The sequence below is a fragment of the Chanodichthys erythropterus genome, chromosome 2 (genome assembly GCF_024489055.1).
Source record: "Chanodichthys erythropterus isolate Z2021 chromosome 2, ASM2448905v1, whole genome shotgun sequence".
NCBI lineage: Eukaryota > Metazoa > Chordata > Actinopteri > Cypriniformes > Xenocyprididae > Chanodichthys > Chanodichthys erythropterus.
In genome coordinates, this window is record NC_090222.1 from 13,992,165 (window position 1) to 14,019,755 (window position 27,591).

Below are 27,591 nucleotides of genomic sequence, written 5' to 3' on the forward strand. Positions count from 1 at the left end.
TATTGCACCTTTAACTGGAGTGGACTAAAGTAAATCATGGAAAGTGCCATTTATATACACCTATTCATTATTTAAGATTGTGAGCAGAATACTGAATCAGAAAGTCAAATATAGCTGAATAGTTTGTAATTATAAACTGTTTTTTGCTGATATTCTCAGGCAGCATTAGAGACGTTGAGGAAAAATGAGACAAACAAAACCCTGAAGAACACAAGTAAAACAGAGTTAGTTGAATCAGAAAGACCTCCTCTTCAGAATGAATTGGCCAACAAAGTCATAGAGGATCCTGGTGGCCAGTCAGATAGTGACAGATCTCATAGTGATTTTGACCCATCTGAGTGTGTGAACAGATTTAGTTTTCATAGTAACAGGTCTGAGACAGACATGGAGACAGACGTGGAGCAAACTAAAGTTAAACAGCCAGCAGAGGATGAAAACTCTCCAATGATTGGTCATCAGAATGATCAGAGCAAACCAGAAGGAAGAAACAGGCAGTGGGAAGAGGAAGAGGCCCCAATTAAAAAAATAACAGAAAGGCGTGTTACATGGAATCATGAACAATCTAATGAAATGACACAACAGGACTTACTTCTGAGAAATGGACAATCGTTGTTACCAGGTGGTCATGTGGAGAAAAATGGTATTTCTAGCCAATCCATGCCAAGCACTTCTTCATCAAACAAGCCTCTATTAACTACATCAAAATATGGGGAAAGGGTAGAAACAGGAAAACCACATCTGGATCCATATAATGACTCTCAAAAATTTAGGAGGAGCTCTTTGTGCAGCCAACCAGAAGATGACAATGGGTTCCTCACAGAATCAGGGAGGTTCATCAGGAACATGAAGTCTCCTCGCTTACGGAGGAGGAATCCGAATAATTTGCAACCATCTATCCCCTCTGATAGTTCCAAGAAAGCTGCGAATGGATTGGAGCTTACTCCCAATACAAACTCCAACGGGAACCAGAGAAGAGCATCCAACCCTTGCATTAAAGTGCTAAAGCTGGGATCTCTAAAAAACACTGCTGAAGCGTTATGGAAGGTTCCTGAAAAGAGATCGTCACCAGATCCTGAAACGCTCTCTGAACCTGAGCAGACACCTGATGGGAACCGTCAAATAAAACCCAAACTAAAGACACAGAGGAGCGCCTCCATCCCGGAGATCAGCCTCTCTCAAAGTTCCCACAGGCGCAGCCTCTCACCGCCACCAGACACGGACAACCAGTTTCACCCTTCTCCGCTCCAGGACCTGCTGGAAAGGGCTAAAGAACGGGAAAAGGGACGTGGACTGGGAAAAAGAGTGGGAGAGACAAAAGCGAGGACTTTTCCTGTACAAAATTCTCCTATCTCCACCTCTCCATCACCATCGGCTAATGAAGGAGAGAGAGAGGTAGAAGGAGAAAATTCAGCAGGATTCAGTATGATATCTTCACATGGATGGATAGAGGGAAACGTGGATGGAAGTGACGATGAGATGAAAGATAGGTGAGTCTATCAGCATCACTATTGCTAAAGATCTGAGTTCTGCAATGATGATCTGTTTTTAATGGGTTGTATCATGAAGAATTACATTTTTCTTGATCTTCTGAGATAAAAAGAGTTTGTAGTACTATGAAAACATCTGATGGTGACGTGGGTTGCACTGGCTACTTATTCCATTCAAATCCCAACCTAATACGGTATATGTTGTTGTCTTAACTGGACAGTGATCAGCATGCATTTTCATAGGAGTAGCTTTTGCATTTGAACACTAACTAATTTTATTTAACATGGAAAACCTTCATATAAATTTGAAGCGACATATGGGACAATCACATAATCACATTTTCAGTTTAGCAAATTGTTCTGAGCTGTTTCCCCCTGTTGTGAGGTTAATGTTTTTTTTATTTTAATTAAATTAATATTTATAATTACATAATCTATTTAATATTGTATAATACATCATTTGTATGACATATAATTTTAATATTTTTTATAATTTACATAAGCACAGTTGCAAAAAGGGGTGTTTAATTCTAAGAGTCTGAGAGAGGGTTGAAAAAGAAAAAAGAAAAATGTAAATAAAATTAAATGAAAATAAAAATAATAAACTTTACCAACAAACCTCAAGGAAGAAATAATATGCAAAATATGATAAATATATGCATACATATGTGATATATTGACTCCTATAAAGTCTTACAGCATCTGTCACACTACTTTGAATGATTTTGCATTTAATTTTTTTTTTTTTTTTACTTAAGAAATAAATATTTTTTCCTCCTAAATTTAACCCAAAAAATAACCCTAACTGCCCAGTGGAAAATCAATCATTTTCATTTTAAGTGTATTTGTTCCATTTGTGAGAGATGACTGTAGAGATGCTTCACTGTGCTGCGGAACTTGAAAGTTTCATGTGCGTTATTTCTTCTCTCTGCCCACACACAATTCATCTGTGTACTGTTACATAAAATTCTGTCTAAATTATAATATTCAAACCTTCACTGGAAATTGTTGGAAAATTCTACCACATCATTGTTCTAAAATTGTATTGGAGTACGTTGCATCTCGAGATCTCATAATAGTACAGTTAGTTCTTTATAAGGACCATTAGGAGTCAGGCTTTCCCCTGAAAACATATATAGAGATGCAATAATATTGCACTTAATATTACATTTCTTTAATATAATGCTCAGAACAGATCAGAAGTTAATGTACAGGACATTCAAATACAACCCCAAACTCAAGAAAAGCTGGGACATTTGGTAAAATGCAGTCAAATCAAGAATCTGTGATTTGTTAATTCTCTCAAACATTTACTTAACTGAAAAAAGAACAAAGAAAATATTTTCAATGTTTTCACTGATTGGTTTGATTATATTTTATAAATATAAACAAATTTTGATTTTAATGGCTCCAACACACTTCAAAAAAGTTAGGACAGAGGCATGTTTACCATGCTGTCACATCACCTTTCCTTTTAATTTCACTTTTTAATCATCAAGTGGATCTTTGCTCCATCTCACCTGATACAAGTCAGCTTCTCAACAGTCTGTGGTCATTGTTGTCTGATTCTTCTCATGATGGGTCAAAAATTTTCAATAGGAGACAGATCTGGACTGCAGGCAGGCAGTCAAGCGCATCCACTGTGATGTATAACATGCAGAAGGAGGCCTGGCATTGTTTTGCTTCCCAGAAAAGATGTCATCATTATGGTAGTTTATGTCTCTTTACAATCCCAATATATGTCTTCACCTAAATGGTACTTTCACACATATGCGAGTCAATCATATCACCCATATGTGACCCCAAATCACAGAGTGGGGTCAGCGCATGCTGAGGTGCACAGTGCGCAAACGTCGCTAGCTTTCTGCAGAGTCAATAGATACAGACCTCCAAGCTTTGTGTGGCCTTCAGATTAGCTCAAGAACAGTGCGTAGAGAGCTTCATGGAATGGGTTTCCATGGCCGAGCCGCTGCATTCAAGCCTTACATCACCAAGTGCAATGCAAAGCGTCGGATGCAGTGGTGTAAAGCTCGCCGCCACTGGACTCTAGAGCAGTGCAGACGTGTTCTCTGGAGTGATTCACACTTCTTTGTCTGGCAATCCAATGGATGAGTCTGAGTTTGATGGTTACCAGGAGAACGGTACTTGTCTGACTGCATTGTGTCAAGTGTAAAGTTTGGTGGAGGGGGATTATGGTGTGGGGTTGTTTTTCAGGGGTTGGGCTTGGCCCCTTAGTTCCAGTGAAAGGAACTCTTAATGCTTCAGCATACCAAGACATTTTGGACAATTTCATGCTCCCAACTTTGTGGTAACAGTTTGGGGATGGTCCCTTCCTGTTCCAGCATGACTGCACACCAGTGCACAAAGCAAGGTCCATAAAGACATGAATGAGCGAGTTTGGTGTGGAGAAACTTGACTGGCCTGCACAGAGTCCTGACCTCAACCCCATAGAACAACTTTGGGATGAATTAGAGCGGAGACTGTGAGCCAGGCCTTCTCGCCAACATCAGTGCCTGACCTCACAAATGCGCTTCTAGAAGAATGGTCAAAAATTCCCATAAACACACTCCTAAACCTTGTGGAAAGCCTTTTCAGAAGAGTTGAGGCTGTTATAGCTGCAAAGGGTGGGCCAACTCCATATTAAAAACTACGGATTAAGAATGGGATGTCGTTAAAGTTCAAGTGCACGTAAAGGCAAAAAACTTTTGGCAATATAGTGTATGTCTTTGTACAATCCCAATATATGCCTTCATGTCAATGGTACCTTCACACATATGCGAGTCACCCATGTCGTTTGCACTGATGCACCTCCGTACCATGACAGATGTTTTCTTTTGCACCAGTCGCTGATAAAAATCAGGATGGTCCCTTTCATTTTTGGGACTGGGAACTCGATGTCAGTTTTTTTCAAAAATAAGCAGAAACATGAACTCATCTGATCACAATACACATTTCCACTGTCTTTTAGACCATCTGAGATGAGCTCGGGCCCAGAGAACTCGGCAAAGAATTGATGTATAGCTTTACATAACAGGGATCCAAGTTGCATTTCTTGTTGTAGCGGCAGGCTGTGTTAAGTGAGAGCAGTTTTCCAGAGTATTCCTGAGCCAATGTGGATATTTTTTTTAACACAGTAGCATGATGGTTTCTCATGCAGTGCCATCTGAGGGCTCAAAGGTCATGCACATTCAACAGAGGTTCCCTGCCTTGCCCTACAGTATTGAGATTTCTCTGGATTCCCTGAATCTTTTCACAATATTACGTATGGTACATGGTGAAACACCTAGATACTTTGCAGTCTTAAATTGAGAAATGTGATTTTTGAATTGTTTGACAATTCTCTCATGAAATTTGGCACAAAGTGATGAGCCATGACCAGTGTTGTGGGTAACGCATTACAAGTAACTTGAGTTACGTAATTAGATTACTTTTTTAAAGTAACTAGTAAATTAATGCATCACTTTTTCAATTTACAGCAAAAAAGTTACTTTTTTAAAATAAGTACCACAAGTTACTTTTTCACATTTATTGACTGACAGCTCTCCTGTCCCCAATCCTTGTTAAGAGAAATAGGGTAAGTGCAGAGGTGTTGTGTGCTCTGTGTGAACATGATGGTTATTGTAGTTCTAGACTAAATGTGAACATGCATTTACTAATCTTACTTGCATGAAAACATTCAGTATTCCTTAAAATGAATAAAAAAAGTTCAGTGAAATCTCAGAATTTTATGCAAACCTGTAATAAACTATATTAAATTACACAATATACTTTATGTATTTAATCTCACTTTATAAACCAATGTCTTTGCTGCTGACCTTCAATTATCCAATTCAACCATGCTAATAAGTAAAAATTACTTTATATTAGATTTAGAAATAAGAGTGTTGAACTTTCTTCTCCTGTGTCCTATTCTTCTTTAATCCAGAATGGCAGCACAGCTGAAAGGTTTGTTGGAGCTGCGCCCTCTACTGTACAGGTGTAAATATGCATTTCCTTCAGCCTGAAGCTTATTCATTACACTTTTGGTGTGACAGGGTTTTAACATTTGCCAAAAATAGAACTTTTTTTGTTATTAAAAACAAACAAGCAAGCCCAGCTCAGGTGAAAGGCAAAAGTAATGTAATGCATTACTTTTCACAAAAAGTAACTAACACAATTAGTTACTTTTTATGTAGCAACACAACATTGTAATGCATTACTTTTAAAAACATTGGCCATGACACATCTTTGCTTTCAAAACCAAGTCTTTGGTGGGTCTTACTTTTATATCCAACATGATACCCTCACCTACTAATTGACCTGCTAATTGTGGACTGTTTCAAAACAGTTTAACTTGGATATTCTGTAATCTTTTCATTATTATTTTGCCTCTGTCCCAACTTAGGAGTGTGTTGCAGCCATCAAAATCAAAATTAGTTTATATTTACTAAATACAAGTATAAATTAAAATTTTCTTTGTACTTTTGTCAGTTAAATGTGCCATCGAACGTTTTTTTTTACAAGATGTAATATAAGTCTAAGGTGTCCCCTGAATGTGAAGTTTCAGCTCAAAATACCCCATAGATTTTTTTTAATTCATTTTTTTAACTGCCTATTTTGGGGCATCATTAGAAATGCGCCGATTCATGTTGCGGCCCCTTTAAATTCTCACGCTCCCCGCCCACGGAGCTTGCGCTTGCCTTAAACAGTGCATTAACAAAGTTCACACAGCTAATATAACCCTCAAATGGATCTTTACAAGATGTTCGTCATTCATACTGCAGGCATGCGTCGGATTATGTGAGTATTGTATTTATTTGGATGTTTACATTTGATTCTGAATGAATTTGAGGCTGTGATCCGTGGCTATCGGCTAATGCTACACTGTTGGAGAGATTTATAAAGAATGAAGTTGTGTTTATGAATTATACAGACTGCAAGTGTTTAATAATGAAAATAACAAAACGGCTCTTGTCTCTGTGAATACAGTAAGAAACGATGGTAACTTTAACCACATTTAACAGTACATTAGCAACATGCTAACGAAACATTTAGAAAGACAGTTTACAAATATCACTAAAAATATAATGTTATCATGGATCATGTCAGTTATTATTGCTCCATCTGCCATTTTTCGCTATTGTCCTTGCTTGCTTACCTAGTCTGATGATTCAGCTGTGCACAGATCCACACATTAATACTGGCTGCCCTTGTCTAATGCTTGAACATGAGCTGGCATATGAAAATATTGGGGGCGTACATATTAATGATCCCGACTGTTACGTAACAGTTGGTGTTGTGTTGAGATTCGCCTGTTCTTTGGAGGTCTTTTAAACAAATGAGATTTATATAAGAAGGAGGAAACAATGGAGTTTGAGACTCACTGTATGTCATTTCCATGTACTGAACTCTTGTTATTCAACTATGCCAAGATAAATTCAATTTTGAATTCTTTCTAGGGCACCTTTAAATAAATGTTTAAGAGAATTAACAAATCACAGATTCTTGATTTTATTGTGTTTTACAAAATGTCCCAACTTATCTTGATGTGAGGTACTGTATTTGAAACAAATGGATTAAGTTTTGACATTTCTGACTATTTGAATGTGCTTTGTGTTTTATATTCAAGGTTTTCAATTAGGGGTCTGTGGGCCCCTCAGAGTCTTTGAAGGTATACTTTCTGTGTAAAAAAAAAAAACAACCACAAAAAAATAAAAAAAAATAAAAAATATTTTAATTTGAATAAACACTACTTTATGATCTGATAAGCATTATCTCAAACTATTATGTCTTTAAAAAGTCTGTAAAGATTTGATAATGTTATATATAATCATGTTTTTTATATAAATATTAATGAAATGTATTCATTGATATACCTCATAATATATCAACTTTATTACATATCACTTTTTTTTTTGCAAAAATGACATTTTACTATGGAAATTACAAGAACTTTTTTTCGAAGGCATTAACCCATAAACCCCTGTTCTCTCCTTTGAAGCAGCAATGTCCTGGATGGCGTCAGTGTTGACTGGCCAGGCTGGTGTTTTGACGATGAGGAGGTTTTCGGTTTTGAGGACTTTGATGATGAAGACTGGTTTGAACAGGTTCTGACCACAAATGAGCTCCGCAGGTCAGAGACGAAAAGATCAGAGCGGCAGGATGAAACAGAATGCAGTGAGGTGTAGCTTTGTCTAGTATGTAGATTTAGACTTGTGAATAGTGTGAAAAGTGTTTGGAGAAATGTAATATATAATGGTTCTGTGTTGTTGTTGAATCTATATGTAGCATGACTATTATAGTCAAATATATTTTGAGTGATATATACATATATATGTATATATATATATATATATATATATATATATATATATATATATATATATATACAGCTTTCACATTTTTTTATTAAAAATGATTAACATTGTGTACTGTATAGCTATAATTATATTTACTTAAATGTAATTGTGTACAGAATGTTTTCTCTTTTTTCTTGTATAGCAATTTTAAGAACAGAACTTCATTTTGTATTTACTGTGCACAAAAAAAGAATTTAATTAAAACGTGTGAAATTGATAAAATATGTTTTCAGTTTATTTCTTTATTTACATAGATTATACATTTGAAAATATATTTGCACCAAAATTAGTTTATACAAAATACATTTATATGTCGGAAATATATTTACAGTTTAAATGGACTGCTACAATTGTCTGCTTTTAAAACACACACATTAACATAGAGTAAAACACAGGCATTTACAAAATTTCCATGAAAAACACAAATTTACACACACACTGTTTTCGGTTGTCCAACACAAGGTTCAGTCATTTTTGGCCTGCTTCTTTCTCTGTGCTCTCGTTCGGTGGCGGCCTGATGGACGATGGTTTCCATCGCTGGGTAAAGAAGGATCCTCTTCTTCTGTAAGGAGGAATAAATGGGATGAATATGAGATATAAATACTTAGAGCTGTCTTCTGAGAGTCTATCAGTATACTGCATAAATAAGTGAGCATAAATTTTATTATTAAAATCAAGATTTGATACAGGAGACTGAAACCTACCCTGCGATAGTTTCTGTACATCTGGAACATAATCAGGAATATCACCAAGAACAAAAATCCAAATCCCATCACCATAGCAGTTTTATTGCCGGAACTTGACTTTTCGCCCTTTACAGCACCTGTAGAAATAAAAGAAACAGAGAATCAAGGAAAATGTAGTGTAGTCCAGTCATGACTCTATAAAATATTCTGCACAAATGATGATACTTTTATTTATTGTATGCAAAGATCATTTTCTGTACTGATGTATAACTGCTCCACCTACCCATAATGTGAAGTTCATAAGTCACGTTCCCCAGAACTCCTTGTTTCCCGTAGTACCGACACACCCATTCACCAGCATCTCTCTCAGTCACTTTCTGAATCCTGAAGCTATTTGTCTTTTGAACAGAGGTCACAGAGGTCACCGTTTGAGTGTCGTTTGGTCCATAAGTAACACGGAGCCATTCATAGGAAGTGATCTGGTTAGAGTTGCTGAGATGGCAGGTCAGGGTCACGGGTCCGTTAGCACTGGATGCTGAGGAGCTCACAACTACACAGAAACCAGAAGGAAAAATTTTCAGTAATGATTTTGTGTGAACTGATTTCCAAAAAGTACATTTTTTGTGTGTGTATCACCAAAAAGTTAATTTTAATGCATTTATTATAAATGTATCCTGGAGTATTCTGAGTAATATAAGTGATGTATTATTCCCCTCACCTCGAGAAACAACTAGCTCCATCCCTCTTTGTACTTGAATTCTCTCTCTATTCAATCCCTCCATCATTCCTGAGCACCTATACATCCCTTCATCTCCATCCTTCACTCTCTGTATAGTGGCTGATGCTGAGGACCCGTTGAAAAATGAAGGGGAAAGATGAGAAAACTGTGTTGTTGAGGAAATTCTGTTCCACCTCACAGTGTTTGGGATTAAACCATCAGTAAACAGGCAGGGCAAGGAGACGCGGGACCCGACAGCGGCATACACCACTGAAGAGTTATCCTGAGGGGTAGCGATTCCTGGAGAGGGAATAAATAAGGTGAATGAGCGACTCCTGCAGAAGTTATTTATAGAAGAAGCCAGTGTTTAAAACAAACCCTCACCTTTGACCTGTAGGGATACTGTTGCCTCTACTACCACACCATTGTGTGAAACCTGGCAAGTCCAGCTTCCGGCATCTCTTTGAGACACGCTAGAGAGGCTGGTTCTTCTTATAAATTCGCCGTTTCGTTTCCAATTAACTTTTACAGATTTTGTCCCAGGACTAACATCACACATTGCCTCCGTTCTTGAGCCCTCAACCACAATGGCTGGAGAAAATGATGCTGTGAAGAAAGAGAACATCTTACTGATAAGACTATTTCCAACGGCTTATCAAAGAAGAATCGACAAATTCTTGCTTGTTTGTGTCTGTTACCTCTTATAACCCTGAGTGTGATGATCTTCACCATCTGAGTCTTTCCCACAACCTCACAGACGTACTGTCCTCCATCTTCATATGTCGTTCCAGCGATGTGAAGGCTGTAATCGGCCTTTCCAAAGTTGGGAACGGGACAGTTAGCGCGTGGTGGGTCTCTAACCGGACGAAACTCTAACCCGCTCTTCTGTCGCCGCCAAACTGTCTTCATTACACTAGAAAATTGGAAAAGGAGAGCGAGCCGTTAAAATGGTCATTTCATGTTTTCGAAATAGATTGTCAGGTAGTGGATATTGTGTTGATGGATGGATAAATGGTTGAAATGTTCTTACCCATTGACTATCTTGCTCCAGTAGACTGCAGTAGGATATGAGAGCGTAGAGAACTCGTCCAGACATGGCAGCACTGCTACAGATCCTTGAGCCACCAACACTTCACGTTCCTGACACTGTCCACCTGCAGAACACAGAAATATAAATCTACAAGAAGAAAAAATATAAAACAAGACGATAAAACAGTATTTTACCAATTCACGTATAATCTTATCATGACAGCTCACCTTCAAAAAGCAGCGCTAAACCCAGAACTATCAGAAACGGTGTCATATCTTCTAATCTTCTTCTTGTTACTTTCCGAAAAAGAAGAAGGCAAACCCTCATGCGTTTAATCCTGTTTCTCAGCTATTGTCTGCCGGCTCCGGTCTTTGTTCTTGAATATATACTGCTGTGGGTGGCTGTGTGGGTTGCAGTGTGGTTGGGAGGAGTTGCTCGTTGTAGGTAGTTCCTCTTCTTCTTAACATCACATGAGTTCTGAAGATGCATGTAGTGAAACTGTTGATGTGCGGTCTGACTGACGTACTTTGGAAAAAGTTTGAGAGAAAGAGAGATACTGAGAGAGCAATAGAATGAGGGAGAGGCAACACTTGAGGTTCAATTCTCCCACGGATTCACCAGGTCTACCTTGAATTTTCTCTCGCCACGTGAAAAAGTTTATTTGAAAGTATGTCACTCACTTCAAAGAATGGAAACGCATTTATGTCAGACAAAACAAACAAAAGCAATATGGAAAATTTACACAAGCAAGAATGTGTCTATAAATAATTACAGTGTATAGTCAACTCACATTTATTTGTATACATATTTCAAATAAGCTTTACAGAGAATGCATGCATTATTATATGAAATTATAATTTATTTGCACATTTTCATAGTTATTAACTGCCATCTTCCCTATTTTATTATAAATGTTTTCTTTATACTTGCCATGATATTTATTGCATGAAAAGACAGCATAAATACACTGCGTTCCAAATTATTATGCAGGTGACATATCAGTAAGATTTCAGTAGAATAAACATTCAGATTTTAGTTTTTCTAAGAAAATGTTTGTTTGTTTATTCATCCGTGTCTTTTTAGATAACTGGTATCAATCTCAGACAAAATTATTTTCCAGATCTATGGAAACCCCACTTATAGAGGTTGTTCCACATTATTAAGCAAGTCACAGTTCTCATGCAATATGGGGAGGAAGAAAGATCTTTCTGAAGATGATAAGCATGAAATGGTGCAATGTTGTGCAAAAGGCATGAAAACAACTAATATTGTGTGAAAACTGAATGAAGATTATCAAATTATCATAAGATTTCTGAGTGATTTAGAGCACAGCAATATTAGTTGTTTTCATGCCTTTTGCACAACTTTGCATCATTTCATGCTTTTCATCTTCAGAAAGATCTTTCTTCATCCCCATATTGCATGAGAACTGTGACTTGCTTAATAATGTGGAACAACCTCTAAGTAGGGTTTCCATAGATCTGCCAAATTATTTTGTCTGAGATTGATACCAGTTATCTAAAAAGACATGGATAAATAAACAAACAAACATTTTCTTAGAAAAACTAAAATCTGAATGTTTATTCTACTAAAAATCTTACTGATATGTCACTTGCATAATAATTTGGAACGCGGTGTAGGTTAATAACATACAAATAATTGATCAAATTTATGCTGTCTTTGCATGCTAGAAAATCATGCAAAGCATGCACAAACCATTTTTTAAAATTGAATTTCAGTTAGCTGTGCAATATTAAATAATATCGGTTATGTTCAAATATATGCTTAAAAATCACATTTCATTTTAAGGTGTGTTAATTACAGTGTAATTACACATTTAAGTTTAGGTTAATATCAATTAACAGCATATATTTGCTATAGGGTTTGGTTTAGGGTTAGTTGCATGTAATTATGCACCATTTGCTGTTATTACTATAGTAAGAACATGTAATATGTAACAAAGACACTGTAAAATAAGCATTACCAAACTTAATTAACAGCTGTTTTTCCCCCAATATACGTCACCGTGGCATGCATTTCTGTAACCCACCCTGAACCAGTGGGTAAAAAACATAAATGTCATGTGTAATTTTAGCCTGTACCATGGCATCATTATTTGTTTATGTGGTTGTGTAAGTGCTGCTTTCTGTTATGTCAGCCAAGTATCAGAGCCGAGCTTCGGAATGCATTTGATTCAGCCGTTGATATGCGGATGTGCGATCAGCATATTCTAAAACAGAATCACTTCCAGTAAAGACAGAGAGACGGTGTGCGAGTGACATGAATATGGGGGCTGGAGTTGTTTTGATGAAGAAAAGAGTCTGTGGCTGACTCAGTCTCTCCCCTCCCATTTTCGCTTTGTTTTTCACTCCTCCTATCTGTCACAAACCAGTTCACAAGCAAGTAGCAGTTCCTTCTGTAGTCCACATTGTTTTGTATGCAAAATAACAATGCTCTCAATTTGAAACGTCTATACAGCAAATTTTCTTTCTTTCTGCAAAGTGGCCCCAAGAAGTATTTGGACATGCTGGGGACAAAATGAGTTAACTGAATTTTAATGAAAAAGATACAAAGTATCAGCTAAGAGACTTCTGCGAACAAATGATGCTTTTCCCAGAACTAACTGTTTTTTTTTCTCTGTGTTTTTAGTGTGAAGTTTTCACAGGTGTAAATCATCACATTAAATATAGACATGTTCCACTGACATTTGACAACCAGAAAGTGTCCAAACACGTTTGTTTTTCAGTTTTTACAGCACTGTTAAACTTTATATTAAATGACTTTAAAGGGATAGTTCATATATGAGTTTCTTTCTTTTGTTGAACACAAGATAATTTAAAGTATGTTGGTAATCAAACAGTTAGCAATTGACGTCCAAAGTAGGAAAAAATAAATACTATGAAAGTCAATGGCTATCGTCTACTGTTTGATTACCAACATTCTTTAAAATATCTTCAGAGATGACAGAATTTTCATTTTTGAAACTATATTCTAAAAAATGCAGGGTTGTTTCAACCCATGTCTGGGTCAAATATTTAATTAAAAAAATTAATTGTTGGGTTGGGTTTGTCCATATTTGTCCCAAACATGGGTTGAAACAATCCAGCATTTTTTTATAGTGAATGTTTGGTTAAAAACAACCCAAGTTGGGTTGAAAATGGACAAACCCAGTGGCTGGGTTAAATGTTTGCCAATTATTGTTTAAAAATGACTATATGGCTGCACTCTAAAAAATGCTGGGTTAAAAACAACCCAAGTTGGGTTGAAAATGGACAAACCCAGCAATTGGGTTGTTTTAACCCAGTGGTTGGGTTAAATGTTTGCCCAACTTGCTGGGTAGTTTTATTTAAATCAACTGTTGTATAAAAATTACTGTATTGCTTGCTAAAAATGAACCCAAAATATGCTGGAAATTAACATTTATTAATATGTTTAATAAATGAGCATTTATTAATAAGATCATGAAAATTAAACAATAAACATTTATTAAATTGCTTATTAATACATTTACACCTTTTGATTATTATTGTTGCCTCTAGTAATTATGTGTCTGATTTTTACTTTCTCACCTATTTTGGGTTCATTTTAAGTCATTTTTAATCAGTAGTTGGGTTAAAAAAAACACTACCCAGCAGGTTAGGCAAACATTTAACCCAACCACTGGGTTAAAACAACCCAATTGCTGGGTTTGTCCATTTTCAACCCAACTTGGGTTGTTTTTATCCAAACATTTTTTAGAGTGTGGCTTAAAATGAACCCAAAATCAGACACAGTTACTAGAGGCACCAATAATAATCAAAAGATAAACATTTATTAAACTTATTAATAAATGTTCATCTATTAAACATATTAATAAATGTTAATTTCCAACATACATTGGGTTCATTTTAAGCAAGCAAAAGAGTATTTTTGAAACATTAGTTGAGTTAAATAAAACTATCCAGCAGGTTGGGCAAACATTTAACCTACCCAACTGTTGGGTTTGTCCATTTTCAACCTAACTTGGATTATTTTTAACACAGCATTTTTTAGAGTGACATTTAAATTAATCATTTATGCACTTATTCTGTACAAACATGTTTTTTTACATTGTAAAAGCCTGCATGTAATTATAGCTGTGATTAATTTCACTTCTGTAATCACACTGTTGACCCTTTAACCCAAACTCTAAAAATGCTGGGTTGTTTCAACCTATGTTTGGCTCAAATATGGGCAAACCCAACCATTGGGTTTAAAATTTTAATAAAAAAAAAATAAATAAACCAATGTTTGGGTTTGCCCATATTTGACCCAAAAGTGGGTTGAAACAACCCAGCATTTTTAGAGTGCACACTTAAACCTAACCAGACTACCAAACCGGTCTCTAACCTTACCCATATCCCACCTCAGTAGTCAACATGAACACAATATCATACCTAAAATCTTTAGTTAATGTCACCTAATATAAAGTGTGACCATTTTATAAAACCTTATTTGTAATGTCTTGACATCTATCTATATATTTGGCTTTTTGAGGCCGCTGTACACCAGATCAGTGATGTTAAAGGCTTTGAACCAGGTGGAAATAGTAAGCTGGCTATTGAATATGTAAATATGTAAATCCATGGAAAAAGCAGGTAGGTATGTAAGTGTGCCTTCATGAGGTAAAGTATGGGAGGATAACCACAGATTTTCAGATGCTTTCAAGCTTAGATTATCATCATTTCCTTCCTTTGTGCCTCTGAGTTCTCATGCCTTTTTGTACCCATAAACCCCCATTTCACAAGAAAACATCCAAATATAAACCGGGGTCAACTTGAACCACTGCTGTGTATCTGGGACATGTGGTTATACAGAGCATCCGGATACCAACCTTCACTTTCTTCAGATCAGAGGGGGCGATAAAAGAGTGTGATGGGGTCTTTCCTATACTGTAGACGTGGCTGATACAGCTGATTTGAATAACAGGAGAGCTGGGGAAGACCTACATGAGCCCCTGATGTGGAAAAAAGAGACTGTCACGAGTGGGACTATTATATGCATGCAGATGGCAGAGAGGATGGAACATATTAACACTGATTATGCTTGATGGCAGCATTGTGACTGACATATTACATATTTCTTCCCCACTGACCCCATACTTTCTCATAAACAGACAGATTCATCTGTCTCGCTCAGTCCTTCACACTCTTGAAATGAATATACTTTTTAATTCATTTCTATATCTTAATTTTTTTAATTTAATTTATAATTAGTCATTATTACTAAGTTCTTACTAAAGTTGGGTACTAGTTTTTAGAAGATTTTATTTTTAAAAACAAAATGAATAGTTGAAACTAAACTTCTAAAGATGGAAAAACATCTTTGTTTATGCTTACATGTTTTCAAAAATGGGTATATATATATATATTTGAGGCATTTATTATAATGGGTTTAGGGTTTATGCTGATTGTTATATTTTAAGTTAAACCACTGTTATAGGATTGTTTATGTTCTGTAATTTATTTATTTTTTTTTTTATAAATTTGATCATTTGCAGTTTGCTGAATATTAAAAATGTTTTGGACATTAAAGGTGCTAAAGAGGATCTTTTCGTCGACTGAGAAACCAAAGAGTGTTACTGAGTTTTTGAAATGAGTTCATGCGTAAGAACAACCCCCCTCCTTCACAGCTCATTTCGAGGGAACGCCTCCCAAAACTTGTGCACGAGTATTGGAACACGAGTGTTTACCACCGGCATTCTCTGTATCGTGTTAGTGGATTCATTATGTCGGACTCACCACAGGTAACTCATAATCTGCAGTTGTTACTCCTGTCTCCTGACAAAAACATTGCATGCGGCGCCTGTGGAGTGTGGAAAGTTACTGGAGCGCGCAGCCGCGCTCGTCTCTCACAAGGAACGACATGGCAGTGATTGACAAGCCAGAGGGCCAATCGTTTACACGATGATCGCATAAACGATTGGCTGATGTTTTTAAGGCCCTACCTCGTGCACAGATGATGTATATTAATATTATTCCTTTCAGTGCACCTAATAGTCTTTTATCAGTTAGTAAAGACAGTTTCAAGTAATATTGCAAAAATGTATAAAACAAAACATCCTCTTTAGCACCTTTAAATTGATTTAGATAGTTATGGCTGTTATTTTGTCCTCAAAATTAGAAAATAAGTTTAATAAATGTACTGGTAGTACTTGGTAACAAAAGGTGCCTTTAAACATTGCCATTAAATTGATTTGTGTTGCTTCTACTTTAATTTGGGAATTCAATGCAATTGAATAAAATATGATTACAAAATGTATTGCATATTTGAATAATTTTAAAGATATAAAAAGACAGACAATTCTGCTGACACCAACACATTCAAAATAACATGCAAAGTCTAAGAACTGAAGTTGTTCAGTTCAGCCTCGTTCATTGCAGTGGTCAAAGTTCCATGAAACTCGGCAGTGAGACAATAGAGCCCACAGTTTCAGTCAAAGCTTTTAGTCCCACAGATCATTTCTCAATAGAAATTAGTCAAAACATGGTTTATAGAATAGATATGCATCACATACACCATACGTTCCTCTGAGCAGATTTGTCAGCCAGTTACGGTTTCTTACATCATGGCATAGATCTGTTTCATCTAGAAAGTTTTGTCCTTATATAGAAAACCCCAAAATATTTTTAAAATTCAAATTCAACTTAAATTTCATTTTTCAGAGGGCTGTACAGTGTGTTTGAAAACCTAATATTCACAAGGACTTCAGATTGCATCATTTAAAACCTTAATTTCGAGATTAATTTTGAAATTATCAAGGTGGAAATTTAGGAATATACATTGTTTGATATCATAACACCATCACATGTGGCTGAAACTGCTCCTAACTGTCTTCTGAACTATTTAAATTGTCCTCTGTGTACTGGAAGAAATAACCACAATTGTGCAGATCAAAGGCAGTCAGCTTCCGAAAAGTGTTTGCTCACCAATAGCAAAGCTTCTTTGAATAGTGTCCAAACACTTCAAAGGACTTTTCGTTTCCACATACATTAACAGAGTAACATTACTCATAAGTTGTGCCGGTTAACTTCTACATTTGCATGGTCATCCAACAAACGTAGATATTTTAGCATTTTAATCTAGGGCATTACACTTTGTACAGGTTTTTATTTATTTTTTAATCTCTCAAAACTCTGAGAATTAGTAATTCATTTAAACTACACTGGTGCATAAAATGACCACTGCTGTATTTATTTTCTATAAAATGGGTAGCATACCATGTTTACTTTGTCTAAAAAGAATCTATTGCTGTGCAAGTTTTTTTTTTTTTTTTTACTTTTTAAATATATTTTTTACTTTTAAAAATATATTTTACCAATGACAGGCTCCAAAAAATTAGTCAATTAAACTGGTGCAAAAACTGTCCGTTAGGAGACACTTGCTTATTAAATGTATAAAACAAGCAAAACAAAAACAAAACCAATTGTATGAATTTTTATCTGAGCCTCAATCAAAAACATTCCAGAAATCTATTTTAACACAAACTACGTAGAGCTGGTTTGTTTTGTGCAAATTAAAATGGAAAATTTAAATCAAGGTCTGTGCGTCTTTCCTCTGACGTTAACTTCTTTTAACTTGACAATTATATTGTTAGCGATCTTTGAGTTCGATTAATTCTGAAACTGTATTGAAGCATGTTCATACGCACATATACCTGCAGTTGTAAACATTTCAACATTAGGTTTGCTTTTCCACTTGATGTGGTGAAGTCACAGTCATTCTTGTGCTTCAGGTGCATGTAGGGTGTCAATTTCACAGTAAATGGTTTATAAAAAAAAACAACAAAAAAAACACTTGCTGCAGCAAAATATTATAGCTTTTTTGAACAGAACAAAATGAGATTTTAAAAAAAGAGCAACTTCAAAAGATCGTATTTTGAATATTACCCAATCTTTATTTGCATTACAATATTGAATACAAAAAGACAGACGTTTAGTTCTTGTAGCCTCGGCTGGCTCTGCGACCACGGGCACGCTCGAACTTCCTGCCTTTGGAGCGCACATAGGGCCTAGAGAGGGGAGAAATCATGGTTTGTTAAATGGTTCATCACAACGATCAACTTATCAAACAGCCTCAAGCTCATGAAGGCTTGAAATGAAAGTTCATATTGTTTCCGTACTTGGTGTGGCTGTGGGGGGTTCCAGGAGCTTTTCCAAAATGCCTGTACACCTCTCTGGCCTTACGGGGTCCTGTGTGCAAAGAAGACAAGTGCCTCTTATTAAGCAATTTATTCAGGGAACAAGTAGTTACAAAAAAATGAGTGTTACTATGAACAATCAGATTCACACTGAATTTGTAGTGAAGTTGTATTCTTGCTGTGCACACACGTACCTGACAGCAGAACGGTGCCCTGTCCTCTAGGTGCAGTAAGTGCCAGCTGGTCCAAGGTCATGATCTGTCCACCAGCCTTCAAGATCCTGCGGCGAGCACCGGTGGTCACCTTTAGGGCACACACCTGTGAGACGGCACAGGAAAGAGAAATAATGTTCATTTAGATATTCAGACAACCACTACATGCACTTGCTGCCAGGTGAAAAACACCCAAAGTATTTTGCAGTTCTTGAAACATCAAAAAAATAAAATATCTTTAGGACCACTATTGTACGATGCTCTGCAATGGTTAAAAAGGATTTAAACAGTGAATTTTGAACTGATCTCTTCTTGAAAACTCTGATGTGGATTCAGACAGCAATTAAATTACCACATAACCTTGGTGTATGTCAAAAAAAAAAAAACAGTAGGTAATTCAGCGGTGGTGGGAGAAAACATTCTGACATTCTGCATTAGGATGGCAATAATAGCACTGTTTTATTGCCCCTCTAAATACTGAAAATACCTTACGACCCCATGAGAAACAATTACAGTCCTAATAGGGCTTTAGTTTTAAAATAATCATGTTTAACAGCAGAATTATCTGGGTTAAAACTACATTATCCATGACCAGTGTCGAAACAAAACATGCCAAGATTCCTTTAGCTCCCCCCACTCCCATGAATCACCACAAATGACAATCTCCCCACGCTCTCAAAATATGTAAATATTTGCAAAAAAAAAAAAAAAATTGCGATTATTTTATGCGCAACTTGTAAGTGCTGTACGGCTCTGTGATCAGTAGTAAATGCTGCTCCATCTGAAAACTAGAGGGCGCTCTCACACGTCATTCCAGGAAATCCCTATGGGCATTATACTATCACTGTAGCTGAATAAACAGAAGATTGAAATGCTTTATTAAACGTGACTAAAAAACACAAGACTGCCTTATTCTGTGTAAGAAGCCACTTTATCTCACAGAAGGATGCTCAACTGTCGTTATGAAGCGAGTTTGGAGAAAGAAAATCATCAAATGTTGTCTTTTGTTGGAGATGTTAATAAATGCTTCTCATGTCTGGAAAGATGTTTGATGAGTGTTGCTTTTTCAAATGCACATTGTAAGAGAAACTCACAGTGCTTTCAGATGGATTAGAATTTGAATGAATGACTGGATTCTGCATTTCTATGAATACATGTAGGTTAAAGTAGCGCTGCACATTACTGCATATGATCATGCTGAACAACAGTCACTTAAAACAGGAACAAAAACATGTCACTGTGCACGTATGCAGACAATCTCATCTTTCTACATCTAAAGATTTGGTTTTCAAAAATTCATCAGATTAGACAAGACAGGAACGAACGTGCGCTGGGTCATGTTTGCATAAACCAGATCGAGCTGGACGTTGAAACCACTGACCACAAATTTAGAACCAGTGGTTTTAATGTTGATGTATCAGCCAGATTTCATCTACATAAGCTGGTTGGGTCCCACTGAGGGCTTCAGCAAACTTCCTGAAGGGCTGTAAGATATTAAAGTAGGGCTGGGCGATATATCGAATGCTTTTGTCATGCGCATTTCGTCAGTAAAGCCGGTTCCTTGATTGCCGCTAAATCGCCATCACCTGCTTTTAAATGAAGTGGCATTTAATAGACAGAGCCGTAGATCACTGATAAGCCACGCAATATCGCGTTCAATATCGACGGCGATTCATATCGATATAGAACGTGATATTGCGTGGCTTGTCAGTGATCTACGGCTCTGTCTATTAAATGCCGCTTCATTTGAAAGCAGGTGATGGCGATTTACACCAAACAAACCAAACTAAGTGTGAACGCACCCCGAGTCTGTTAAATAAATTGATTCATAATGAAGATACAAAAGTGATTCAGTCAAAAGCAGTTTAGTTTGTTTTTTTAAGTTAAAACAGACAGCAACATTGAGGCTGCTGTTCCTTTAAGAACAAATGCACAAAATCTGTTTATGTTTGCATAGGACAAACTGTGTTTATGTGAATACTTCAGATGATGTGCATTGACAAAAATGTGTGTACATTTGACCATTCAAGTGCAATTCAAGTGCATTCAAGTTACAAGCTGTAAAAATTAACTGAATTTGGGAACGCATGCATCTGAGCTCGAACTTCCATCTGTGTGTCCTTCAGCATGAGCACCGGATCGAGTCCTTTTTTGCAGCTTGTGATTAATAATGCTATGCAATGATAACTTTTAGTAGTACTGCGAAGTTAAAGACATGTGACACTTTAGAAAATCGATTTTTGAAATTTGTGAACCGATGCGAATTAGCATAAGATAGAATCGAGATTCATATGTGAACCGATTTTTCCCCCTCCCCTACCACTTAAGCAATTTATTTAGGCTTTTTGATAATTACTTACCAATTGGAAACGTAGCTAAAACGTTTCATGCTTGTAGTTACTGTTGCGCTTTATTTATAATGAAGTGATTAGGCATGTGACGGTATCAAATTTTCATGTTGCGATTAATTGATGAAGCTTTTATCACGGTATACGGTATTATCACGGTATTAAAATAAGTTGCAAAACCATTTTTGTTATAGTTTAACAGGTTTAAGAACTCTTTTTGTAATAAAACAAAAACAACTGACTGAAATTTTCAAACAGATTAAAATGCAAAAGAATTAGACTATAACGAACAACAGATAACACTTTACTCTAATGCATTAAAGGTGCTAAAGAGGATGTTTTGTTTTATACATTTTTTGCAATATTACTTGAAACTTTCTTTACTAACTGATAAAAGACTATTAGGTGCACTGAAAGGAATAATATTAATATACATCATCTGTGCACAAGGTAGGACCCTAAAAACATCAGCCAATTGTTTACGCGATCATCACGTAAACTATTGGCCCTCTAGCTTGTCAATCAATGCCATGACGTTCCTTGTGAGAGACGTGCACGGCTGCGCGCTCCAGTAACTTTCCACACTCCACAGGCGCCGCATGCGATGTTTTTGTCAGGAGACAGGAGCAACAACTGCAGATTATGAGTCACCGCAGTGAGTCCGACATAATGAATCCACGACTTTAAGTCGCGCACACACTTAACGATTGTTAGGCCAATTATGAATGTAAATTGATACTTATGACTGATCTCGCTTAAACGCTTCAGTCAGAGCCAGTTGCTTTCAGTCTGCGATTACAGTCGGTGTTCAAATTCCATGTGAAAGTATATAAATCTGCTTCAGGAGCAGGAAACAATCGCTGTTGAGCATAGTCAGAATGTTTTAGCTTAATAACACAGCAAATGCCGGTGGTAAACACTTGTGTTCCGATACTCATGCATGAATTTTGGGAGGCGTTCCCTCTAAATGAGCTGTGAAGGAGGGGGGTTGTTATGTGCTCATTTCAAACACTCAACAAAAAGAACCTCTTTAGCACCTTTAAATAACATTGAGCAATAGCTACATTTGTTACAGAAAGTGTTATTTTTTGTTAAAGTTAGTTTAGAAACACAACTGATCATTGTTAGTTTAATCTCAGGTCCATTAAATAAGTTATTTTGATTTTAGTAATGTTATTAAATAGTAACTAAGAAATTAACATTAATAATAATTAATACTTTAAGTATTTTTATTGTCAGTTTAGTGATAATGAATTAACATGTTAACTAATGAAGCTGTATGTTTTCAAAGTTTTACTGAACAATAACAAATAATCAGAACATTTCTAATCATTAGGGCATGTTGTAGTCCAGATTAAAATATAAAAATGTTTAGGTTTGAAAATAAATATCCTTTTAAGTCTTTTTTAAGTATTCAGTATTTGTTGCTGTGATGAACAACACTGAGATTACAAAAAAATGAATGGCTGTTTGAAGAATTTTAAAAACTTCACTAGCGCAGTTACTTTTTTTGCGCGGTTTCCGTGGTAACCGCTGCACGCTGCTGTTCCATCAGCGCCCTCTGCTGTCAGAGAGTGAACGCGCACTTTCATTCAACTTGTCTCCTTCACTGGTTCCGCCATGTGCTTCTCGTGCACGTTGGGATTGTTTACATCCGAGCGCGTGTCCTTTTGACGCAGAATACAGCAGTGTTGTGCATTTTATACGATTGATGGGTAAAGTATTCTTAATTGCCTTATAAAAAATTAATAATTGGTAATAAATTATTATTTACGGTATTCCGAAGTGCCAACGATTACAATATCGTGCATATTCATTATCGCGATTTATCACATTACCGAATATTGGCACAAGTCTAAAAGTGATACTCTATCCACTCATACAATTTAGCATCTATTAAGCAAAATGGATTTGGGACATTAACCAAACTTTCAACATCTGGTCTTACCTTCAGTTTAGGGATGTTGTGAATTCTGACATCATCAGTAATAGTTCCCACAACAACAGCAGTCAGATTTTCACGGCCTGGAAGCTTCATCTTACGGATCTGGAGGCAAAGAAAGAAGAAAAATTAGCACAAGACAAAAATGACAAGGTTTAATTAAGGCTGGGTTAAAAATATTGATTTCTCCATTTTAACCACTCTCACTTAGGGCTGGACGATTAATCGAAAAGTAACCGAAACCGAAATTCAGAACCTCTAACCGACATAATTTTCCCATGTCGGTTATTTCGTTTTTTTAATCCTGTTAATACTTTCCCCTTAAAAACGTTACCGCATGTGTGTAGCCACGACTCCGCCCTGTCCAGTCAGTGGCATAAAAGCAAAACACGGAGATAAACACCGGTTCAACACAGTGATGGCGCGTGAGCCTTGGGTCTTCACATAACTTTGTCAGTTGTGTTTGTTTTAAGGTTTGTACATTCAAGTGATTAGACGAGATGTATTATTCCGAGCTACCGTGCTTGCGCAGCTGCATGGTGGCAGGAACACTCATACAAATAGCAGCTGCGCAAAACGTGAAGATCGCGCGCACAGAGAGGAACACAGAAACTAGTCAGCGCTGTCCTGTGATTTATCACTAAAGGAGCTTAGAAACTCAACTTCTTATAGCATATTTTCTACTTTTTGAAGTAACCATTTACAACCCACAGCTTCACAATGAACAGAGAGACTGTATGACTAATTCACATGCAATCACTTGTACTGGTACTGTGCTAATTTATCTTTATCTGATTTACAACGAGCAGAAATCTGTAAGAAATGATACGAGCATCGATAAAATAACTGCTGAAAGTGAGCTGTTATGTAAGATCACATTTTCAATAGGAAAAAAATATCCCACCTTTTAAAAGTCAATCAAGTTTACAGTACAAACCTTGTCAGTGAACTATGAGGGCAAAAAAAAAAAAAAAAAAAAAAAAAAAAAAAAAAAATAATCGTTCATTAATCGTAATCGAGGTAAAATGTTCAATTAATCGAGGTTTTGATTTTAGGCCATAATCGTACAGCCCTACTCTCACTATTGTGATTAAAAAAATATAACAAATTCCTTGTGTAATTTAAATGTGTGCATATAAATTAGAGATCGACCGATATATCGATTTACCAACATTTCCCCCGATATTTAAGCATTTTAAGAAACATCCTAAGAAATAAAGACAAGCTCACAGAGTTATGCAAGATAATCTGTCATGTCCTGTCCCAATAAAGATTTAATTCTACATTAATTAAATAATACAGCCATGAATGAGCACATAAAAATAAAAGCGCTGAATGTAACTCTCTTTCTGTTGTCTATGCTCATCATTAGTCTCATGAAGTCGTCTGCATTATGTTGTTCACTCAATGGGTTGATGCTCAGGAAATGCTCCACGGCCACCGCATGTAACAAGATTCACTTGTTTAACACACCGTAATTATATAAACATTTACTATATAACCATTAATTCGCTAATAAACATCCAAGTATACAACTCTATGAAATTAATTATCTCCGTGAGCGATCGCAGTTTGAGTATAGTTCTGTGTAAATGCATAGATAAACGGCACTTTGTCAGCAGATATTTCATAATCTAGAATGACAAAAACATTAATAATTCTGATATAACATACCAATTGAGAAATGCAATAAAATACGATATTTTGTCCAATATTCCAGAAAATATTATTCAGTTATTTAACATTATCCAGCAAATTATTCTTCACTCTTTAGCCTATTAAACATCTTATAAATAAACTACTAAAACTGGAATTTAAAATGAAGTATTACATTTCTGCAAAGTTGATATGATTCCTGTCTTTAATTTATTTTCTCCATTTGAAAACATTAGATATTCTACATTTATTTTGCTTATTGTTAACATTAGTGTTGCTGCTGATAAAGATTAAAATTAACAATTTATTGGTGTATAAATAAGATTTGTTTAGTCTATGCAAGGGGGGAGTGATTGTTATAAATAAAATGGTTTGTTCAGTTCAGTGGTGTTGTAATCATGTCAAAACAGAAGTATAACAGTAAATAAATATTGGTTCTGCATATTCGTTATCGGGCTCATAAACAAAAATTATTGGTATCGATTCTAAAAAAAAGGATCCCTACTAAAAGTGTTAGTAGGATCCCTACTAAAAGTGTACGTACGCGCAAAAGCTAGATTCTGCGTACGCACAAAAAAAAAATCAGATTTATAAAACCATGCGTACGCCAGAACCGGCGCACAAATCCCTTTATAAATCCCAGTCAGCGGAAGATTGTGCGTACGTAGATCTCCACCCCGTCTCCTCCCCGAAATAACCATATATGGAGCTTACGACGCCTAGTTTTACTATGCATAACCTCATCTACATATTTCCATACACATTCCCAACCACGTGACACCAGGGTTAACACCGTCAAAGGTACAAGACATTGGAAAATATTAGATATGGACTATAAATGCCATTTGTGCCACACATTATGTTGATAAAGATAATCCAATATCCTCTTTATGTTTTAGAATAAATATATCAAAATATCCATAAAAACAAAATTGTATAAAATACTTCAGATAAAGGTTTTAGAATAGAGTTGATTCATTTCCACAGGCCAGATAGTATTTAAATAGTTTTAAACAATTCAAATCAAATTTATGCAGTTTTGCTGATAGGGTGAACATATATTTTAGGAAGTTTATAGGCTATTTTTAGTGGAAACAGATAGGACTACTTATTTATTGCAGTGTAAATACAATTGTCTGACTCGGCGCGTCACTGACAAAGTATTTTAAAAAAGAAAACGTGCAAATCTTACCATTTTCCTCAAATTATATTCTTCTAATGGTAATTATTTGAAGATCCTTCACATGAACATGCAGCTGTAGTTGTACAGTAAGATTATTGGACCTATTCAAGCTGGACAACGGACCGTTTGACCACCGAATCCAGCAGTGTCTTCCATAATATCTAAGTTATGTGTGCATCACTGATCGTCATTCTCGAAAACATATTTAGTCATAACATCTGCAGTTTAGTTTAAAGAGGAATTATTGTGCTTCCAGCGCTCCTCGCTGTCATAAAACAGCGTGTCACTGGAAAAGTGATCGAAAGTAGCACATCTACTATCTCAATTCATATCACTTTGTCTCCAGAATGTGCGTACGCACGGCTCAAAGTTTGCTTAAAGGTGCGCACATTCTCCCGTCAAGTTTGTTTTTATAGATCACAACCTTTGCGCAGGAACTGGCATATGCACGTTTCCAGCACTGTTTTGTGCGTACGCACGCTTTATAAATGAGACCCCTGATGATCTAAATCAGGTGTGTTAAATAAGGGATACATACAAAATGTGCAGAGCAGTGGGTCCCGAGGACTGGAGTTGAGAAACACTGCCCTAAAGAGTTGTTACAGTATTAGTTGATTTCTTTTCCTTGAGAAAATTTGTCATGTACTGTACCTGATATCGAACCGCAAGCTTGTGAACAGAAATTGAATCAAATTGTGAAATGTGTGTCATTATCCAGCCCTAAATACAACAGGCAACAGGTCACACATAAACAAGATCTACAGGAGAAACGCTGGGGTTCAAACTCACCAGTCGGGACAGGGCCAGAGGGGCACGGTTGGTCTTGCTCATGAAGAGTCTCCTCAGAATAACCTTGTTGAAGGGAGCATCAGAACGACGGGACAGGAATCTGTACAACTACAACACAACAAAAAGTGAATTGGTATAAATGAAAGGGAAATACGACAAATACGTTTTTAAACTTGAGTTTCTTGCTTATTCATCACTTTTTAGTTTCAAGATGGTTCTTACCTTGACCAAGAGCCTCAGGTAAATATCCTGACTTTTGGGCTCCTTCCTGTGAACCTTACGGTCCTTGTTGTGTCTGATGTCAACTCCCTGTGAAATTACACAAAATAACTCAATCAAGTTGCACACCAATAAAAAGCAACATTACAAAAACTGCAGGAGGATTTCCAGAATTAACTTTCTCCATGAATTACACTAGTTAAGAACTTACATAAATTGATCAATAATGGCAGCATAACTACAAAAATGACTTGAAGTGACAAATATCTTGTTTACCATGATTGATATTCACACATTAGTCTCAGAGAAGCTGTAACTCGTGTAGCTTAGAGCTAGCACTAGTAAAGCTAGCTTAGCCGACACGAGTTTGCGTTAGTGCTCTGCCTTCTGACCAGTCAACTACATTAAGAGCCAGTATGTATTTTATCTTCAAAAACAAATGATTTATAAGACAGTAAGACGCTGCCGTCAGACATCCGTAAGTATTTTTACACACGGCACATGAACGGGAGTCTCAGCTCTGCGGCCCGATGTGCGTTAGCCGGCATTTACTTATTAAATTCACACACAATCCACAATAATACCTACATCTTTTCACTTATAGCGCTATGTAATGCTTATAAACATCATCTGCGGCACAACTAGAAAAGATATCACTGAGGATGGAGGTCGATTTTGGACACTAGTTCATTCCAAAAGAAATCAAGCTACCTACCATCTTGGACTCAGAGTGAAAAGGGAAAAGGAAAGCTCGCGAGAGGACGTATACCGAGATTACTGAACGCTATGAGTCATGTGACTGAAAGGGGCATCCGGATTGGTTCA

At 36.4% G+C, this 27,591-nt stretch overlaps 3 protein-coding genes across 4 annotated transcripts in view; 1 reads left to right on the top strand and 2 right to left on the bottom strand.

The window, feature by feature from the left end:
* The window catches only part of plekhg6 (pleckstrin homology domain containing, family G (with RhoGef domain) member 6), a 28,250-nt gene extending 20,596 nt beyond the window's left edge, over positions 1–7,654 (top strand). Inside the window, exons 14-15 of the mRNA XM_067398622.1 lie at positions 160–1,487; positions 7,468–7,654. Of these exons, the coding sequence (XP_067254723.1) occupies positions 160–1,487; positions 7,468–7,654 (1,515 nt within the window). The remainder of the gene's footprint in view (positions 1–159; positions 1,488–7,467) is intronic.
* Positions 7,655–8,041: 387 nt separating this feature from the next.
* LOC137024957 (T-cell surface glycoprotein CD4-like) lies at positions 8,042–10,626 on the bottom strand. The gene is made up of 8 exons (XM_067392936.1): positions 10,487–10,626; positions 10,260–10,383; positions 9,928–10,142; positions 9,614–9,835; positions 9,230–9,529; positions 8,795–9,061; positions 8,530–8,648; positions 8,042–8,387 (listed from the first exon to the last, which is right to left on the bottom strand). Exons 1-8 carry the CDS (start codon positions 10,584–10,586, stop codon positions 8,253–8,255), a joined length of 1,482 nt encoding a protein of 493 aa, XP_067249037.1. The 5' UTR covers positions 10,587–10,626; the 3' UTR covers positions 8,042–8,252.
* A 7,490-nt stretch (positions 10,627–18,116) lies between these two features.
* On the bottom strand, positions 18,117–27,532 carry rpl18 (ribosomal protein L18). 2 transcript variants are annotated; one of them, XM_067392947.1, is made up of 7 exons: positions 27,482–27,532; positions 26,770–26,856; positions 26,548–26,655; positions 22,926–23,024; positions 18,612–18,735; positions 18,400–18,469; positions 18,117–18,288 (listed from the first exon to the last, which is right to left on the bottom strand). In XM_067392947.1, the coding sequence occupies exons 1-7, from the start codon at positions 27,482–27,484 to the stop codon at positions 18,213–18,215; spliced, it is 567 nt and encodes a 188-aa protein (XP_067249048.1). In that variant the 5' UTR covers positions 27,485–27,532; the 3' UTR covers positions 18,117–18,212. The 2 variants fall into 2 exon arrangements, with proteins under 2 accessions (XP_067249048.1, XP_067249057.1); XM_067392956.1 differs by lacking the exon at positions 27,482–27,532 and adding an exon at positions 27,043–27,062.
* Positions 27,533–27,591: the final 59 nt, after the last annotated feature.